This window comes from Lipophrys pholis, assembly GCF_963383615.2.
Source record: "Lipophrys pholis genome assembly, chromosome: 6".
Taxonomy (NCBI): Eukaryota; Metazoa; Chordata; class Actinopteri; order Blenniiformes; family Blenniidae; genus Lipophrys; species Lipophrys pholis.
In genome coordinates this window covers 20,804,414-20,824,818 of record NC_137629.1, presented here as the reverse complement: position 1 = coordinate 20,824,818, position 20,405 = coordinate 20,804,414, and the positions used below count along the sequence as shown (strand labels likewise).

Genomic DNA, 20,405 nt, shown 5'->3' with positions numbered 1-20,405 from the left:
CCACTGACCCAGCAGGAGGTAAGACTGGACAGCTATGATGGATCACCTAACCTGCTTCTGCCTCTCTCTTCCTCTCTCCCCTCAACCTCTTTTCCTCCCTCTCTCCCTCTTTACCTCCCTCCATCCATTGCTTTCCTCCTCACTTTGCCAGTCTAAATGACCTTATCCTCAGTGGAAGGATGAATAGAGTTGCCTGTGTATTCGTTGCACAAATAAAGTGTTTGAGCGGAAAATGACCATGAACATATGATTAAATGTTTTCTGTGCATGCTGCATGGTGACATGTATGGTCCACTGTCTATAGCGCACAGTTGTTCCTCTGTGCATGAGCTTGTACTGCCCTTGTGCCATCTACACATGCCTTGAAAGCCAAGAAGTTGTCAATACATCTCTGTACCAGTGTTACCAGGACATATTCCTATGAAATAATTGCACCTGGCAAGCAGCACAAGAACAGATACATGAGAGGAACGAAGGCGCTGTACCTTGGGTAATCTTTCTTGGTCTCCGGGGTGTCTGGGGATGACCTTCTGTAACCTCTGGAAGCCGTAGTCTATGGTTGGCTCGTTCAGTGCTAAGCACAAGGAAAACAGAAAAACAGAGAGAGGGAGAGGAAAAGCCAATAATTAGTTTGATTCTTAATGATGAAAACACCCACTGTTTTAACAGCAAGTTAAAGATACAGCAGGAGAAATAACTGACGTTAGATAAGAACTGAGACAAGCACATTTTTACATGAATATTTCAACATGAAGTTGAAAACGCTGAAAATGTGGGTGTTCTCTATTAAGTCTAGCGTGCGTCTTTGTTTGCCTGTGATGTAATGAATCTCTCTCTGTCGCCTGCTTTGGTGGTTAATAAAAAGACTGTCAGGAATGAGTCGGAGTGAATGTGTGTTTGTGTGCATGCATGTGGTTGTGTGTCCTGTGGTCTTGCGTTGATCAGCGACTAATATAAGCAATTACAGAGCTTGGTTCCAATATAACAAAGGCTTGATCGCTCCGGGGAACAAGCTAAACACACACACACACACACACCCACACACACACACACACACACACACACACACACACACACACACACACACACACACACACACACACACACACACACACACACACACACACACACACACACACACACACACACACACACACACACAGTCAGATCATCCAGGCAGCAGGGAGAAAGCACTCTCTCTGCATGCTGTGGTCGTACTACGGTAATTGAATATGAGAAGATTTACCATGAATATTTAAACATTAGAATAAATACAATGAAGATCTGAGGCTTATAGTACAAACACTTCAGAGGAGGATTGTTGGATAAGTGCTCTCTCCACATAATTCTTTCCTAATGTACTGTCTCTGTCTCTCCTTCTCTCCCCCCTGTCTTTTACCCACCTCCCCTCTTTTGTGGGCTGCCCGAGGAATCACTGCACAATCCTACCACTTTCCAGGGCCTATAAGATGCTTCTCAAGTTTGCAGGCCATGTATGTAGCTCAGACATGTGTTCCTTTTGTATGTGCGCGAGCAGGGAAAGGAAAAAGGAGACGTTATGCGTGAGAACTGGCTGTATGTGTTTGTGCCGTCCGTCTGTTTCCCCTGTGGGTCGCAGCTTGGACGTTTCCCGAGGGCTGATGCCCTGCTCGCCTCACATCTGAACAGCCAGGCTGACTAGGCGGCCCCCAGAAAAAGGCCCCTAGAGGCTATGAGTACAAGCTGTCCTGCTGGACCTCTAGTGACTTCACCATGGCTTCTTCCAGAGTCGGCTGCGCTCAAACACAGACCAAAAAAAGAGAGAGAGAGAGAAAAAGAGAGAGAGCGGTAGTGGGGGGGGGGGGGGGGGGGCGTTGGAGTGAGAATAGGTGATGCTCTGTTTTGGCAACACAAGCGTATTTGGGCAGCTCTCCCTGTGGACTGCTCCACTAATCCATAAGAGTGAATGAAAGGAAAGGTGAATAGCTTGAAGCAAAAGACCATACAGAGAGGGAAAAAGTAGAAGTGGTGGTGCCAGAGGCGGGCTCAGCCCTCGAAGAATGACACACATTACAGGCCAGCTGGTCCGCTGATAAAATAAGCCAAAACAATGAGATGATCACATGCAACAAATAAAGTATGAATTATTTCTGAGGACAAATATTTGACATTACTTTCCTATTCTCTGATCTCGCTAAAGCCTTAAGGAGGATTTGCCCTGGATTAGGCCCGCAGTCTGAGGAGGGGATTGTTCCGACAACATCCTCTCTTTCGTCTCAAAGGCTTTTGTTTTTATGATGAATTTTTTATCAGTTCTCCACAATGTGCCAAATGAGCCTCGAGTGAACAATAGCATAAAAACCCCAAGTCATACTGAGATACCCCTATTACAAATAAAGAGACAATTTTGGTAATTGAGAGAGGAAGTGATATTGTCTCCGCTCGTTTTCAAGGACCATAAACCAGGAGAGGAGTATGTGGGGGACAACGCAAAAATCCACTAACTACCTGGCTTTGTCTCTTTGGGGATTATCTTTTTATGCCCTTATATCGATGCTCAATATCTCACATTTTACACCAGGAATTAGTGCTGAAAGAAAAAGAAAAAACAAACTCCTCTGCCTCGAAAGAGGAGTGGTGTGCTGCTATACTCCAGGATTCAAAGCACACTCTCCTATACAGGTATATTTATAATCCTTAGCTGTCGCTCTCTAGAAGAGCAAATCAAAGCCAGTAAAACATAACTGCCATAAATAAATGAATAGATGAGCAACAGCCCTGGACTGGAGGGATTCACCTAGCAATCACCCACATCAGATCAGATCAATGCTCATGGAAATTTCATGAAGCCTAGAATCCACATCGCTTCATATTTCACTATAATAACCCACAGAGCCGCAGGGGGAGTGTGTATGAAGGGGTGAGGGGGTAGGAGAAGGAGGAGAAGAGGCTAGGATGGACGGGGTGCAGGGGTGTCGGACGTATGAGCTTTAGGGGTGGGGTGGAAAGGGGATGGATGTTTGGGCCGCAAAGAGTGGGAGGCAAAAGGGGGAGAAAGGATAATTGAGAGGTCAGAAGACTGGAGTTGTCCTGGAAACACAGAAGGTTAGGAGGAGGAGATGGACAAGGAGGAGGGGGAAACTGCAGCCGGCGTCCAGTTGCCCTGCGTCCGTCTCCTCCAGTGTCACAACATGGTGTGCGTGAGGAGGTGAGTGGGTAGCGTACTTGCAGGGTTAGGTAATTGGCTCTGAGGCTTGATGTTAACACCTTAACAGGCCCTCAGACGGTGGGTAAGGAGCTGATCATATCACAACCTTCTGTTTCTCCCTCTGTCTCACTCTCTACCCCTTCATCTCCGCTCTGCCTCGTTACATCCCTCTTTCCCTCCCCGCTCTCACTCTCCCCCCATTCTTCCCTCCCCTCTGCAGTCTCCAGTGCTCAGGTGTGATCTCATAAGCGCTGCCTGGCGATCGATGCCGCCAGTGGCAGGGGGTTCAATAGCCCTGAATTACGGCTTCATTTCTACCACCCCCACCCCCCCACCCCCCCACCCCCCAACCCCCCCTCTCCCTTCACACAGATGAGAGCTTGCCCCCCTACCCCCTACACCACCAACACACACACATACACACACACTCGCACACAAGCGAACACAACACCCCACCAACTACTCACAATCCAGATCAATACCTTACAATCTAATTTTTATCCATTTTTCCATAAACCCTGAGATTGCGTTTATTTGCAGAATCCGACAAGCTAAATAAAGCATCGCTTGAACATGTCAGGGAGACTAATGCATGGCTGGAAATTCATACACAGAAAACAGATGAGTAGAGCTTTTTGCTCCAAAAGGAAGGGAGAGGTTGAGCCTGATAGTAGCAGAGAGGGAGGCAAAGAAGCGGAGGTGGGTGGGTGTGTGTGTGCAGGGAGGAGGGTGGGGGTGTATAGAGATTCTACAAATCAATGGAGGTGTGGATGCAACTACAACCTAAGCTCTAATTATCTGTTGCAAAAAGTGCATGTCGACAGTTAACAATACCTGACAGCATGGATCCTCAGTGGGAGAATTGAAATTCGAAAAAATCTGGATGAAAAGTGCAAGCCAGAATTAAGATATAAGAAAAGATAAGAAATCATTCCCTCTGGTGAACGCTGCTCATTTCAGCGGGGTATAAAATAATCTACATTCGAAATTCATTTACATCATCATCATGGAAGCAGATGCTCCTGTAATAAGAGCGGAGCATGCTAAAGAGGGAAGACAAGCCACATGGTGCAGAAAATTAATCTCAATCTCAAATAGAGGTGTGAATTTCCTCGTAGTTAAGACTGTGTGTAGTAAATGCGCCATGTATACAGCTATCTCAGCTGGCCTTGTCTCCAGCTGTAGGCCAGCCATTTTAATCAACATCAGGCATCCACCCAAGCTCAATAAAAGACAGCATTCACAAATAGGAGCAAGACAAGTAATTGACCAGCCTGTGGTTGCACCCCACTTTTATTGCCAGATGACTACACGCTGCGTTGGTGCATCTGTGATATTTGAATGTGCTCATGCATGACTATAGGTGCATCACATGAGTGTATGAATATAGATTACATCTGGAAGTATATGTTGACTTTATCTATATCGGATATCATGCAAAAAGGTTATCGTCAATAATTATCACACACTTTCCACTAAATCATTATAACAAACTGATCTGAATTAGAAACCTAAGTACTTAGCAACTGTCTCATCAAATCAATAATTGTAAATATAAATCACAAGCAGACTAGCGTATAAAACTTTAGAGAGAACGCTCATGCTTGCTGCACTTACTTTGACATCGTCTGTATCGCACTCCGATGTCTGTGTTGCATAAAATGACAGACAACTGCCAGTCCCTTCAACCACTCCTAAAACTAATTTGGAGCACAGAGGCAGGCGCACAGAGAAGGAGAGAGATGTCAGCTGCAGCTGGTTTAAATTCTGTTCCTGACTTTTGTCTCTTCCTTCGTTCTTCCTGTTCCTCCTCACCGCCACTGAGTGATGTTTCCCACACACCTAATCTGCACTCAGCGCTGAAAAACTGCCCCTAATGTTTGTGCGTGCATGTGTGCGGATGCGCGTGGTGCCAGCCTTAATGTGAGCCAGCAGAGCCTTTTAATATCAGCAGAGGCTGTAGTGGAAGCACTAAGCAGACAAGGCTGCATACTGAGGAGGGAGGGATTGCCTTTTGAACGACATGGGTGATACATCAACTCCCTCAATCTATGGCCAGTATCCACGTGTCACATGCACACACAAACATATACGCACACACACACCTACGCACACACACATACCCCTTATTGGTGGGGTATTATCACTTTATATTGCATGGAGAAAAGAAAAGGGAGAGCCCCTCTGATGAATGTCACAAAGACAGCAATCCAGTAAAAGGTGATGCACAACCAAACGTGGAGGCGCATTTGTACAGGGGAGCAAGAGGGGAGGAGGGCAGGCGATGACCTGATAATGAGAGAGAGAAAAAGCGAGAGAGGGAGAGAGAGAGAGAGAGAGAGAAAGAGAGAGAGAGAGAGAGAGAGAGAGAGAGAGAGAGAGAGAGAGAGAGAGAGAGAGAGATTAGGGAGCGCACCCAGCCCCAGAGGTTGGTAAGGCAGAGGGCAGAGAGAAGAGCAGAAGAGGGATAAGGGGATAAAAAAGGAAGAGGAAGAGAAGAGAAGGGGAAAAAAAACATTCTTTTATTCTTATCAGTGGATAGCTTAATTGCCTTTGATGAGTCTAATTGGAGCTTTCTGAAGTCTAATGGCAGTGGAGTCCTCAGAGACGAGAGAGGACACGTTACTGTAATAGCTTTTCTCTGATTCTCCTTCTCCTTTTGCACCAAAAGTCCCCTGCTTGTCTCCTCCGTCTCTGACTGAGCTACAGCTGACTTTCTTTCTGGTTGTAATGGATCAATAATCACGCAACTAAAGGTGGGGTTGGGGGTAAACCTATAGGTGTGTGCGTGTGTGTGTGTGTGTGTGTACGTGCGTGCGTGCGTGCGTGCGTGCGTGTGTGTGTGTGTGTGTGTGTGTGTGTGTGTGTGTGTGTGTGTGTGTGTGTGTGTGTGTGTGTGTGTATTTGGTATGTTTGCAAAGCAGCAGTAGCAGCAGTATTGGGTATGTGTTGACTTAATTAGGTCTGTGAGCTGCTCGCTTTCCTCTCCTCAGCAGAAGTTGATTAGCAATGCCAGCTGTCCCCAATGTAATTCAGAGTGTGCATGTGTGTGTGTGTGATTGCGCATGCACATGTAATATATGAGTGTATGCATGTCTGCGAGTGTGTACGTGTGTACGCGCGAGCTGCCAGCTGCCATGCAGCGCTGCCAATCCTCCATGATTAGTACCCACTGGCAACTGGGCTCAAACTGGTGCCAAACAGACCCAGGAGGGCAACATGGCCCTTGGTAATCCTCCATCCTCTCCCATCTTTCTCTTCTCTTCTTTTCTCAACTGCTCTCTTTCTCTGCACTCTCAAAAATTGCTTTTTTTTGTTCCAAATGTTCTTCTCAAGCTCTGCTGTCATTCTGTGCTTCTCATTTGAGAATCCAAATGTGAGCAGGTTCCTCCTCGCGAGGAGACAGTAAAATGATTTTGAAAAAAAAAAAGAAGAAGAAAAAAACGAAAGCAGCTGATGGACGAGCTCTGCGAGAAGTACAAATACCCACTGAGGGTACATAGCGGTGGCTGAAGCGAAGTGTGCGAAAAGCAGGGCTGGGATCTACCCCCGACACGGTTGACTGTGTCACCGTGGAGATGCTAGCGCTTGGCAAGCGGCACGGCGGTGTATGTGTTCGGCTCCCAGTGGATGACCTCTTGCTACCTCTCACCTGTTGAGATTCCTCTATGCGCCTCCATGGAAGCCAAGAGGCAGGGAGAAGGATGAATTCGTTCAAAGAAGCAATTTCTGAATAAGTGAATGTGACAAGGTGAAAGTGGAGGGCTGGGAAGCAATAGGGTGTTTATGCATACGGTTCCCACATGTCTGGCACATTAAAAGGCTGCATACACACATACGCACACCTACACACACTTATAGACACACAGCTCTGTGAGTTTGGCAGACAGTGGGCTGTTGGACAGCTCTGGCATGGCAAAGACTGCCCACCCATCTGCCCTCTGTCTTAGTAATGCAGTTACTTGTCATCGTGCATGTGTTTGTTTGGAGTACATTCATGCATACATCCAAACAAACAGCATCCTATGGCGGCCACTCTTAAAAGTAAGTAAACACAGTCATGACTGTGGCGCACGGACGTGGATTGTGTACATGCGCTGCAATTAGGACACACACACACACCGACACAAAATGCAGAAAACGCATGCTGCGGTGATGTGGCGCACACATGCTCTCTCAATTGTGATTTTGTCAAATGTTGGCAATTCCAGCCGGGGCTTACAGCCTAAGTCTATCAGTGGTTGAGATTACAGACAGATTTATGTGATTCACAATCTCCCAGAGGGCCTGTGGCCCCGCACTGGTTAATCACCGCTTCACATTCACTCTCTCGACCGCTCTTTTCACCGCACGGCCATAACTCTGCACACTGTTGTAACACTCGAGCCATTCATGGACCGGCACTTGCCGTCAAAAATCACACTCTCTGCAAGGACCTCTTCCTTCCTGAATCACGCTTTCGACAGGGTTAATTCTCAATAATCCCACTAATCAAAAGGTTAAACCTCCCTCTGACCTTCACCTGCTTCATAAAAGAGGGCAAATACTTTCCTTCCTCTGATCAGTGGGCTTTACTACTGAATTATTGAGTCACGTTATTGCATTTCAAACGGTTTAGCATGCATGTTGTTCTCTGCAAATGGTGCAGGAGAGTGACGGCTTGTAAACGGTTTGCTACAGTTTTAGCAGATATAGAACAAAAGAGACTTAATGAAACCTAGAGCGATTGTTTTTTTGTTTTTTTTATTCTTTGCTGTGTAAGCAATTCAAAATGTTGAAAGTCAGACAATTGCATTAAAAAAGCCTACAGACTGGCAGCTTGGAGACAAAATATATCTTTGGACTGCACTTTGTCATTAGTTTAAGGATGAGTACATAAGGGTACCTGTGTAGATGAAGCGTCCAGGCGTGCCTTTGCAGAACTGTTTGGATTTGTAGGACAGTGTGACTTCCACCACCCCGGGGATGTGTCTGGGTGGAGTCTGCACACGAATGGCATGGGGGGTGATCAGCTATGGAGAAGCAGAGAGGGCAGGTAGATTAATGCAATGAAACTTTATATCTAAACATGCACTCGGGAGACTGTTCCCAGCTCATCTCAGACCTTTCCTTTCGCAGCTTTGGATGATTCTTTTTTTTTTTTCCATCGTATAATAAGCCTGAAAATGATGTGTTAGCGCTAAAGCCCTCAGGTGGCCTCGTAGCCCAAGGCAATGTCATTGTGAGGCTTAGGATGGTTATCAGTGCTGACATGGACTCTGTAAGAGGGGTTCAAAAGCAGTTATCTGTTTATGAATAAAACACACTTTCCTCTGCATACGTCTATTGAACAGTGTAAGTAAATGTAGAATACGCTTGTCTCTGGTGCCCCCCCGTCTCTGTGTCTGTCAGCTGAAGCTGTCTAGCTGCCGTTAGCCACATTAAAGCACCACTGTGTCTTAAACAGGCTCACTTATTGCGGTTGATGAGCCCACTCTCCATGTACGTGTGTGCACGCTGAAGGGTCTTTGAAGGAAAACGGTAACAAGGCAAAACACAGATGAGACCTCAGCAAGTGCTTGTTTTCTGCACGCTATTGTGAACTAGCACTCAAAGCTAGCAGTGCTCAAAAGCTATCAATGTTGCTGCCAGAGTGTGTGTGTGTGTGTGTGTGTGTGTGTGTGTGTGTGTGTGTGTGTGTGTGTGTGTGTGTGTGTGTGTGTGTGTGTGTGTGTGTGTGTGTGTGTGTGTGTGCGTGTGTGTGTGTGTTCGTGCGTGTGTTGTTCTAACTGTCCCTTTCATTGCTCACTTAGCCAGGCTTTCATTCCACCATTGTCTGGCCCCACTCACCTCTCAGCGAGATAATATAGGAGCTTTTTATAGAATTATTCCTTTACTAAAGAGAAAGCTGTTTAGCTGAGCTGCTCACTGACCTTCAATTTCACACATACACTGCATTTACATTTTAGTCATGTGGCAGATGCTCCTTACAAAGGAATTCGTACTGTACAATGAGCACATATTTCATGAAGGCAGATACTAACACAATAAAAGACAGGGAAGGAGGTGAACAGAGATATGACAGAAATACGAGCTGCCACGCAGAGAAATTAGATGGCAGGCTCCTTTTTATATTGGGAAATATTTCTGATTTACATGGTGGCTGCTTTTTCTTTTTCTTTTTTTCTTTCATTACCTTTTAATTAATGTATTACAATTTTAATTACTTGGTTACATGGTTACATTGTTGGTTTATAAGAGTCCAGGAGACTGTGGTGGAACCTTTGGTTTACTAGTTCTTTGAAATGAATTGAAGTACAATATAATTTCTTTTCTAACTGTTACCGGCTTGTGTGGATACATGCAAGGCAAAGGCGAGAGGTTCCCAGTCTGAGGGGAGCACAAATAAAGCATGAGCATTAGAGAAACTTAAAAATGTTTACTCCACTAATGCCAATGCCATGGCTAAAATCTCTACACAAACAGTGTTTGCATCATCAGAACTGTATTCATTCTCGTCATTCATAGCGACTGATAAAGATTTGGACATACTGATGTGGGCATTTATGCCAAGTAAAGCAGGTTGATGAATTTCAGTTTTAATTGGTAACAAATGCTTGATATTTAAATACATAGCAAAATCTATGTACTCAATCTACATATTAAAAGGGACTGATTCTTATGTGTGCATCTGTCTGTTGGCCATTGCAATAATAGTCATGATAGTCATATCTTGCATCCACAAATGGGAAAACTGGTGGAGAAATGTCAGCAGCAGCAATAGAGCATAAAAAATTGGAAATTCCCTACATGTAAGACCAAAAATCAAATATCGTCCATCAACATGAGCAAGGAAATGTCTTTGTTGGATATTTGAAAATGAAGCCGGGCTGCTCTCGCATGCTGGTGGGCACACATATATGAATAGATGGTGACTAACCTCGCTCCACACCAGCATGGTGCCGAAGATGACTTGAAGGCCATCAAAGAAGTTGTCCCCGATGATGATGACTGTCGCTCCCCCTGTGGTCCAGCCTTCACTGGGGCTGATGGCTTTAATGCTGGGGGTTGCTGTGAAAAAAAAGAAAAGAAATTACAGACATAATAGATTAGATGCTAACGAACCTAATGACAGTCCCTGAAAAGGTCTTTGCTATTGTCACTATGTACAGTCCCCCCCCCCCCCCCCCCGATCACTCTCTCGCTCTCTCTCCCTCACACACGCAGACACACATACATCACCTCTCGCCTTTCTCCCAGGGGTCGGGGCCGAGCGAGGAATACTAATCAGAGTGATTATACGCACCCCGTTATTAAACATCACCCCTGCCCTGTGTGTGAGGGCAGCGGCAGTGCGCTTGTTTTATGACACGTGGCAAAGCGTGCAGGCGTGTAAATGTCAGGTGTGCTCAGTGTCTGATCAAAGGCCATGCGACCGGGGAACAGAGGAGAGCCAACACCAGCTCTGCCCTCTGAATACGCAGCCTTCATTAGCCGAACACTTAGCGCCTGCTCAGCTGCCTGTTTCATACATCTATGTAGCAGCTATCTCCCAGCCTGGCCAGGGAACACATGACCACTTGGGCTCAGCTCCAGCTTGGCATATTTCTAATGCGTTTTGTAGGCTTTTAGTGTTTTCTCTTAAAGCATATTCTCTGCATCTTAACGGACAAAGTACATGGAATAACAACAATAAACCACATTTTCAATAACTAGTATTGAATGTGCTCTTTGACCTTATCTCTTGGTGTTATGGGCTTGGAGATTAGTGGATGTGATTGAAGAAAAGAACAACATCGGGAAAATGCATGTTTATACAAGCTAAATCTCTCTCCTTAACAGATATGCAGCTTGTCAGACATGTTGTAATTCTGTAAAGCGGCATAATCCACTTTAGACTAGGCTGAGTTTTTTTTCCCCCCGCAGCCTAGCCTTTGCTCTTTGCCTGACTCCCTGTTCTGTTGATCCTTCCCAACAAGCTGGAATGATATTTAGCCCCCCGATACGCCTGCAGAGATCAGCGTTCACCAAGCAGCAATCTGTGTCCGTAATCATGGCCTAAGATGCCTCCTTTTCACAGCCGCTGATATTATGTGCGCTCGACGTGCATGTGTGAATGTGCACGTGCGTTTATATCTGTGTGTATGCGTGGATTAACCAGATGGTGGAACGTGAATCCATGTGATAGGATTATACTTTGGGGTGTTCCTCGGTGCCATCTGTTCAACTCTATGCACTGCTCATCTATTACCGCCTGAAATGGGCCCCAAAGTTGTGTATCCTGCACACACACACACACACACACACACACACACACACACACACACACACACACACACACACACACACACACACACACACACACACACACACACACACACACACACACACACACACACACACACACACACACACACACACACACACACACACACACACGCACACACCCACTAGAAAGGGAAAGAAAGAGAAGGAAAGAAAGGAAAACAGGAACAGACTGTTGTCTTATCTTTTCATTTCTTCTTTAAGCAGTTGTACATATTTGCTCCATCATTTCATCGCACCTTTGTCTCTTCATGCCCCCACCCCTCTGTTTTGTTCTTTTCTCTCCTCCTGACTCACGTCACCAGGCGGACAAAAAAAATCAGAGAAGAGAAAATTCCCAAGCAAATCTCTCTGACATGAGGAACATCTGTTAGTGTACTGTGTGCACTCTTCTTTTTGTGTAAGATCCAAGTCTCGCTGACATCTCCAATATGTCTCGTCTTTGTGAACTTTTCAAATCATCTGTGAGACCAGTCGCAGGAACAAGTGGTCCACCTTGCCTCTGGAGAATAGTCATTAGAAAGACTTAACCATAACATTCAATCTTAATGCAATCTACAATAGGCCATCATGTAAATCCCTTCTTAGTTTTTTTGTCATTATCATCCCTGAGGTTGACTTTCCTCAAAGAAAAAAAAATATGTTTCTCTTATTCAATGTCTGGGAAATCGAAATGAGAAAATAACTGGATTAGGGACTTGGGAATCAGTGCAGGCTCCTAAATCATGTGCACATGTCATTATGAAGTATTAAAGGTTTGGGTTTGACTGTGCATGCGGGGGTGTGTGTGTGTGCACACGCGTGGACTTTCTAGTGTGTCTATGGGTGTGTTTGAAAACCTGAGGGATGGGGAGTGATGGAGGGCTGGAGGATAAAAGCAGGTCTCCGAGGAAATAAAGCCAGTGTTGGCTTTAAGCAGAACAGACCTCATAAGACACATAGTGCTTATGCGAGGCAGAGTAGAAGGCCCAGAGGCAGAGACCTGAGGGGAGCAAGCCACAAGGGAGAGACAAGAGACTCACTAGCTACCACTCACTCCTCTCTTAGTTCGAGTTAGAAACCCTACAAGACGGAAAAGTCAGAATCCAGGAGGAAACAGGAGAGAGATAAGAAGGAAAGAGGGTTTGAGGGGAACTGAGTGGAGACAGAAGAGGGGTTGAATATATGGAGCCAGACGGGGGGGAAGGGAATGGGCGAGGGAGGGGATGAGACTGTGGGAGTCAAAGAGCTGAGAGAGTGAGAGCCGTAGTGTTTTGTTCTGGCTTTATGTACCATGCTCCAGGTAGGACGGTGTTCCTTCCGAAGGGTCCAGTCTTCGTGCTCGGCGACCGTGTTTGGAGTTGTTGTGAACAAACATGTTGTCGGACACGGCCAGCACGTGACCCTCCACGCTTACTGTAGTCGACACAACCACCTGGGAAACAACAAACCAAAAGGACCTTTTGAGTCCACTACGAACACTGTGAGTTTATGGAAAATCGAATTCATATTACATAGCAGTAGTAACATGTTGCCCCCTCAAAAATCAGCTTAGGGATTACGGTCCTTTTTGGTAGTTTTGGTCTCCTCCCGTCACTCTTCAGCAACTAAATAACCTATTAAGTTCACCAGCTATTCGTTCACTATGAGTGTTGATTATTCGGGGTCAGTGAGTGTGTTTACAGACCCTTGTCTTGAAAGAGTTAGCTAAAAAAAAAAAAAAAAAAAAATAGAACAAAACAAACCTTATTGTGTTAGCAAAAGCAGTATTATTGTCAAAACAATAAAATGAAAGAGGCTAAAATGCTTTCAGATGCAGACTTTGGTGATAATTTTCAGTTTATCACATCAAAATGCTCCACTTCCACTTTTTATAGTCATGAGTCTATTTGTAGAGTAAAACATTATGGATTACAAACCATTTTACAGTGGTGAAGTAAATAAAAAGTTCACTAATATACTAATATATTTTTTGGTGGGGGGGGGGGGGGGGGTTATTTGAGAAAAATGTATCAAATCATGTGTATTGCAAGCCTTCAAATCTTTATTGAGGACGGCCAACATGAGACACTTTATAACTTAGCTTGTAACATTGCATCCTCACATTGCTTTTTCTACATCTCTACCAACACAGAATAACAATTATTATTGCAGTAATATATGACGCCAGTAAGATCTTGTAATGAACTGATTTTCGTAAAGTTGCATTGATTTCATAATGCCAGGACAAGAGGCTGAGCTGGAGAGCTCAGGTCAAGTTTCTGAGATTTTCATTTTGAGTGACCTGAATAAACAGGACTGAAAATGAGCAGACGTGTGGGACAGCTAAGGTTGGGAAGTTTAGAGATAACGCTAGATAGGCCAGGTCGAGATGATTTTGGACATGTTGTTGAGGAGAGGTCGTAAAGGATGTTGGAAATGGAGCTGCCAGGCAGGACAAGACGAGTAAGACGTCAGAAAAGATTCATGGATGTAGTAAAGTAGGGTATTTAGATGGTCGGTGTAACCGTAGAGGAAGGAAAGCACAGGGTGAGTGAAGGCAGATGATGAGAACATGATCAAGGTTATAATGGTGGTGCATGCTGCAGTTTTTGTGTATGTGGACTTCAGCGCAAACTAACATCATATATTTGTGTTGCTTTATTATGGCAGGGGCAGAATAATGTTGTGTCTGAAGCCGTGTCTTAAAAGGCTTGAAGGCGGTTTAAAAAAGAAGCTATTTGATGCTGTGCAGACAGAGTTGGACTCGTTACATGTATCCAGACAAGTTGTGTGTATCACCTGAAATCGCCTCATGTCTCGAGGGTTCCCTGCATTCTTCAGGCAGTTCTGGTTACACTTCAGGAAGAACTTGAGGAAGAACCTGGAATGCACAGAGAGTGAAAGCAGAAGAGGATCAGCTGTGTGTCACAGGATATACATAGCGCGAGAGGCTTCAATAAAACGAAAAATACAAATAAAACAAATAAAACAGCAGTGACAGACACGCATCATACACTATCCCACCCTCATCCATCAGCTCTTTATGACAAAGGCAGTCTTCTATGTAAAAACGGCTCCAGGATATTGAGTAAGATGCTACCTTGTATATCCATCTCTGAGCTGCTGTCACGGCTCGCCATAAACTCACCGGGGCAGACGCAGGGCCCCCCTCCCCGGCAGCACCAGCCGTGTGACGGAGGTTGTGCTGTAGCTACTCTGCAGCACAGTGTTGCCATTCCTGCCTCTCTCAATCTCAGTGTGAGAGACCACATCAACAGCACCTGCCATGCATTATTAATAGGCTGAGATGGCAAGTATGGCTACCCACATCAATACTTAATGAGGGAGCGGGGGGGGGGGGGGGGGGGGGGGGGGTCGCAGGAGTAAAGGGGAGAGTCTGGCGGGTTGGGGGGGTGGGCTGGAGAAGCAGAAAAGGGACGGCTGACAATTTATTCCCTTGCCCCACCCCGAGGCTCTGAGCCTGACAACTTCTTCTTTAGCTGCGACTACAGTAGTGTACATCGCTTCACTCTCCCATCTGCATTATCTGTCAGTTTGAGAGAAAGGAACCAAAATCAAATGAACCGCAAAAATAAACAGCGCTGTGTACAAATAAACAGGAACCCTCAAAAAGGGGAAAATAAAACTACAACATTCCCCGCCTCCCCTCCCTCCTCCGACCCTCCTCCTCCCTTTGAGGTAGCTCAAAGAAGTGCTGACAGCTGAAACTGCTTACAATACAGATCTCCACCAGCAAGAGAGAGAATCACTCCTTTGCTCAGCTTTTCTTTCATATGTCTTATTTTCTCCCCTCTGTTCATTTGTTATGGCTAGGATTCTGCACTGGGCAGCGCGTTTGGAGCCAACTGCCTCAGATATAATCATGCACGAGCAATCGCATCACACACACACACACACACACACACACACACACACACACACACACACACACACACACACACACACACACACACACACACACACACACACACACACACACACACACAGGCATGTCAAAAGAAACACAGTAAGCAGCAGCGTGCTTTGGACAATTGCTTCATCCAGGAAAAAAAAAAAAGACAGAGAGAGAGGGAGAAAACAATAGAGCAGAGAAGATAAATGGACAGACCAGAGTTGTGTCTCATTTCAAGGGCCAGCCTACTGCTGTGTGCATTACAGGCATCTGATGTAACAGAAGAACTCGTGAATTTATCCCTGACAACTTTTAAATGCGTGACAGCTGGTTAGTGGTAGATGCTTCTCTTCAAGTGAAGAAGAAAAAGCCTCTTATGATCTGAATAACAAACTGTCTCTCTCTGATGCTCTGGTGTTTTGTTTTTTTCCCCTTTGGCTTTGTTTGTGCTCTGATTTACGATCTCTCTGGCGCAAGAGGCCAAGTCTGAATGAAAAGACAGGAAAAAAAGAGAGAGGGATAAAAAGGCAGAGTGTGAGAGGAGAGACTGATAGAAAGATAGACGGAGGGATGAGGTAGACAGTATGTGAAATCTGAAAGCAGAGACAGACCACCCTCCTGTATATTTTAGAAGCTGGAGGCCAATATCTCAATAATTCATGAAGCAGAGAGATGAAGTTTTCCTTTTTTTTTTTTTTTTTTTTTACAGTGGCTGTTAGACCCCACAGACTGAGGGTCTCCCAACTTTCTTATCTCCTCGGGGTCAGGGAGCAGCCTCACAGACAGCTGTGGACTACATCCACTTGTCCAACATACTCCACCTTCCTTGCTGCACCTCCTGTTTAATTCATTGATTCTACTTTTCGACCCCCAAACGCCCCCTCTCCTCCTGCTCTGAGGTATTCATGATGGACGGCAGATGGATAAGTGGATGAAGGAAAGTTAAGGTCACTGGAGCCAGAGGTGACCAAATCAGGAGGTTAAATAGTGGAGTTTGGGAGTGGAGACGAATAAGAGACGGAAACTGTTCTGAGACGCTGAGTCCAAAAACATACAAGGCAACAAAAAAAAGCCACCATGCCTCATTCACTCTGCTATATGTCAGTGGGGCCCCTTCATCTCCCCTATGTGCGGCTCATCTGATTCATTATTTACATGACTTAAGGTGTCTGGAGTCATCCGCATGGAAACATTACAAAACTGCAGCAAGTTGATTCCTCGGTGCTCTATCTCATCTCCCTGGGAGCCGGGGGACTGAATCACCACTGCACACATTTACATGGATCAACAGAGGGTGGGCTAGACTGGTGGGGCAGGGTGGGGTGAGTGGAGGGTAGCGTGTGTTGATATGCAATAGCAAAGAGATTACCATAAGGATTTATGGATAATCTCATTGACAGCTGACTGGTAAATATGGACAGATAGCTTGTAATTCTCTCAATTGCTCTGTTCAGCTCCATATTATAGTGCTTTCATTTTCACTTTTTCATTAAAGGCGTATTGATTAGCAATTGTTGCTCTGGACTGTCATCTCTTGCCTGGTAATTGCTGAGGCAACCCCCCCTCAAGAAACTCCGGATGGAAATCACTGCATTACGCAAAGGAACGCTGTTCACTTAGGTCCAACTTTGGAAGTCAAAGCAGGCAATGTTGAAAAGAAGGAAACAATATTTATGTTAAAATAGTATGTTTCTTTCAGCTCCTGTCAGTGCATAATATCTAAATTGCCTGAACACAATGAGGTGTTTTTCAGTTTAACATCCTACAAACAGAAAAATGTATACTTTTTTAAGAATTGTTCAGCTTTTTTTCTAACAAATATTTAGATTGTTTTTTCAATCAAACATTGTATAAGCTGCATCACAATAATAAAAAAAGAATTTACATAATTCAATTTTAAATGATCAAACAGTGTTAAAAGTGTATTAGTTCTTGTTAAGGCCTTTTGCAATTCTTATTAGTCCTGTATATTTGAACAATATCATGCTGAATATAAACCTGGCTGTGATTTGGTTATAGATGATTACATGGACCAGCAAGGAGCCCAAATGGCATTAACACAAGAAAGAATAAAGATTTCTGAACATTTCTTTTCCTTTCTAATGATTAACAAACATTCCCGGTATTGAATTTGACCTAAGCTACTATTCTCAAAGTTTTTTGAAGGTTATTATCCCAGTGTGTTTGACTGTGTGTCTTTCTGTGTTTGCCCTGTGATGGACTAGTCAGTTGTCTTGGGAGTCCACTGCGTTTGGCCACAGTCAGTTTGGATTAGTTCCTCCTGTGACTTTAAGTTAGAAAAATGCGGTATAGAAGATGGATAAATTACTTATTTCTCCAATCATTCATTTCCCCTCCACCAACATAAATCATGCTGCTCCAAAGTGATTGATGCTGAACAGCGCAGAGATTTTCGGGCAAGTTCCTTTTTTCACTGTGTTTTGACTCCACCGCAGGAAATTTATTTGTGCATTTCTATTTCATGTGCAAAAAGAGTTCAATGAAAACATCCTTGTCATTTGTGTTATGCTCGTAAACCAGAGTGAGCTGTCGCTGGTGTCATTAACGGCATTAGAAACAGCTGAGAAAGGTGCCAGTGATGGCATATTGAAAATCAGCACTCACAGAAAGTATTGTCCACACAAACTGCTCAACAAGACGTGTTAAACTCTTACAAATAACAAACGGAAAAGCATCTCCTGCTGAAGACTGTTATTTTCATTATTGCCTCCTCTAGCCTGTTCTATTCGAAACTATTGCCGGTTTTCGAGTTGTTTTACTGTGCAGACTCCACAGCTACAAATATTACAAAAGCAAATTGCTGCACTGGCTGGATTAAATGAAATAAAACCATTTTGCTCTCACGTAATTACCCCCAAATCCTGAAATGGCTGTGGAAGTGAATTTGTGTAAATAACTGCTTGGCCTCTTGCAGCCTCGTGGCATAAATTTGTAAAAGCGAAAATGGACGAATAAACACATGCAGCCGGTCGCCGTAGTAATTTAATGATCTCACACTTTCATCATATCATAATGGGCATTATTTGTCACTTTGGAGCAATTAAACACAAAATCACCCTCCGCCCATAAAAAACAAAACAAGGAAAGCAATTATAACACAACTTTTAAGTAATCCCTGTAGCATCTAAATATTATTACTGTGGTGATAAAGATTGTCTAAGCGATTAGCTAACAGCAAGGAAGCCTCCGAGGGACAACTCTCTTATATTTTCTAATAATTTTCCGACATTAGCCACAAATGAGGTAAAGAGTTGTTTTTCTTGTCAAAATTAACATGGATAACTTCCAAACTGTGTGTTTTTTTTTTTTTTAATCTTCCTCGGTAGTTTCAGTTTGCTCAACTTATCAGCCTCTTGTTACACACTGCGATGCACCTCTCCATGCCTCATTTCCCACATTCTTCACCCCTCCTCTTCCTGTTTTGTTCTGATGCCGATGCGCTGTGAAAATGGCTGCGGGTGATGCCATAACTCAGCCCTCTTCTCTGCCGCCATCCATTTCTGCCATACAGATCATCTCAAGAAGAAAAGCACTGTGTCTGGCTCCTAATATGCTTCATGAGGTGTGTAATTCACTGTGCTCCGGAGGGGAGCCATTTGTCTTGGGGGTTAACTAAGTGACACAACAGCACTTCCCCATGCCTGTTACCACCGTGGGACATGTTGAACTAATCTAGGCAGGTAAAAGGATGGGAGATCCTGCACTTCAGCAATTAAGCATTACGATGTGTTCAGGAAATCGATCCTAATGAAGTCAGGGGCAAGTTCAAATTAAGTGTAAATATTTGTCAGCAAATATAATGTTACAGAGCAAAAGAAAGAAAAAAAAAAGAAGTAACAAATAGGCGACGAAACGAAAAGTGAAGTCCAGCACTTTCACGGAATCAAATACCTTCCGCAGCTCCTGTTTTGTATATTTTCTTTTCTTCCTCTTGTGTTTCATTTCTCATTTTCTTTCTTTTCCCTGCAACTCTTTCTTTTTCTCTTTCCGCCATGCATCACTGACACTTCAACCAGGAGCCTGACTGGCTTGTTTTTGTGGTGACCTGTCTCCGAGGCTGCAGTATACGTTTAAAGCAAGGCAGCACACACACGTGCATGCACACATACACACGCTAATTTAGGGAGATTTATGAGGGGGGCCTTGCACCAGGAGCCATGCAGACTGACCCCAGGGGTGTAGGGGGGCACTGGGTGGGGGAAGAGTGGGGAAGCTGGCTCCACGGAGGGGGTGGGACATTAATAATCCAGAACCTGGTCTGTCTCTTGGCCTGGCCCTCAGCCTCGGACACAAGGCTGTAACAGGCAGCAGTGGCCCACTTTAGGTGGACTGGAAGAGAAACATCTAGTTCAACATAACATGCAATCAGATGGATGGATACCTGAGTGTAAAGCGGCTGAGAGTCCAATAAAATGTGTAGAATTACAGGTTGAACACAGGGAAGCATTGAGGTGATGGACATAAAGAGATTATATCAAACACACAAAAACTGCACTCCATACCTTTGGAATGCTGCTCCTCAAAGTAGTGGTGGGCACCTCTATATTGCCCTCATGTCTATCTTAAGTGTCATGATTTATTCAAATAGAACATCTCACTGCGCTGAAAAATTCATTTCTGGCTCACTCCGTGCATCGTCCCATCCTCCTCTTTAACTCCTTGATGTGTGTGCATGTCATGTCAGCCGAATTTGCCCTGTCGTTAAATATTTCTCAGAACAAATGGACCCTGGAGGAGGGAGACAGTGGGTCACGAGGGGGGGATCCACACTGTGCCTTCACCGCTCAGGGAGAGGCCCCACTAGGGAGGGATCGCTCCTCACTTCCCTTGCAGCCCGAAGCTCCAGTCCCAGCTTGGGGACAGAAGTCCCAGAGACACTTAACCAATTGTGTTTCATCCATTTCATCCGAAAAGGATCATTCAAAATTCAACTGAGAAATCGTGCAGCGAGCATCGAAAGACAGGCAATGAGATCCCTCCTGCTTCTGGTGTCGGAGGAAGAAGTGCTGCATTCAACAA

The 20,405-nt window shown here is 44.7% G+C and overlaps 1 protein-coding gene across 2 annotated transcripts in view; it reads right to left on the bottom strand.

The window, feature by feature from the left end:
• LOC308111158 (transcription factor COE1-like) overlaps window positions 1-20,405 on the bottom strand; it is a 55,000-nt gene that overhangs the window by 9,122 nt on the left and 25,473 nt on the right. For both annotated transcript variants that reach the window (XM_080465939.1, XM_080465940.1), the window contains exons 7-11: window positions 14,252-14,333; window positions 12,764-12,905; window positions 10,107-10,237; window positions 8,073-8,199; window positions 486-574 (exon numbers count right to left, since the gene is read on the bottom strand). In XM_080465939.1, the coding sequence (XP_080322065.1) occupies window positions 486-574; window positions 8,073-8,199; window positions 10,107-10,237; window positions 12,764-12,905; window positions 14,252-14,333 (571 nt within the window). The remainder of the gene's footprint in view (window positions 1-485; window positions 575-8,072; window positions 8,200-10,106; window positions 10,238-12,763; window positions 12,906-14,251; window positions 14,334-20,405) is intronic.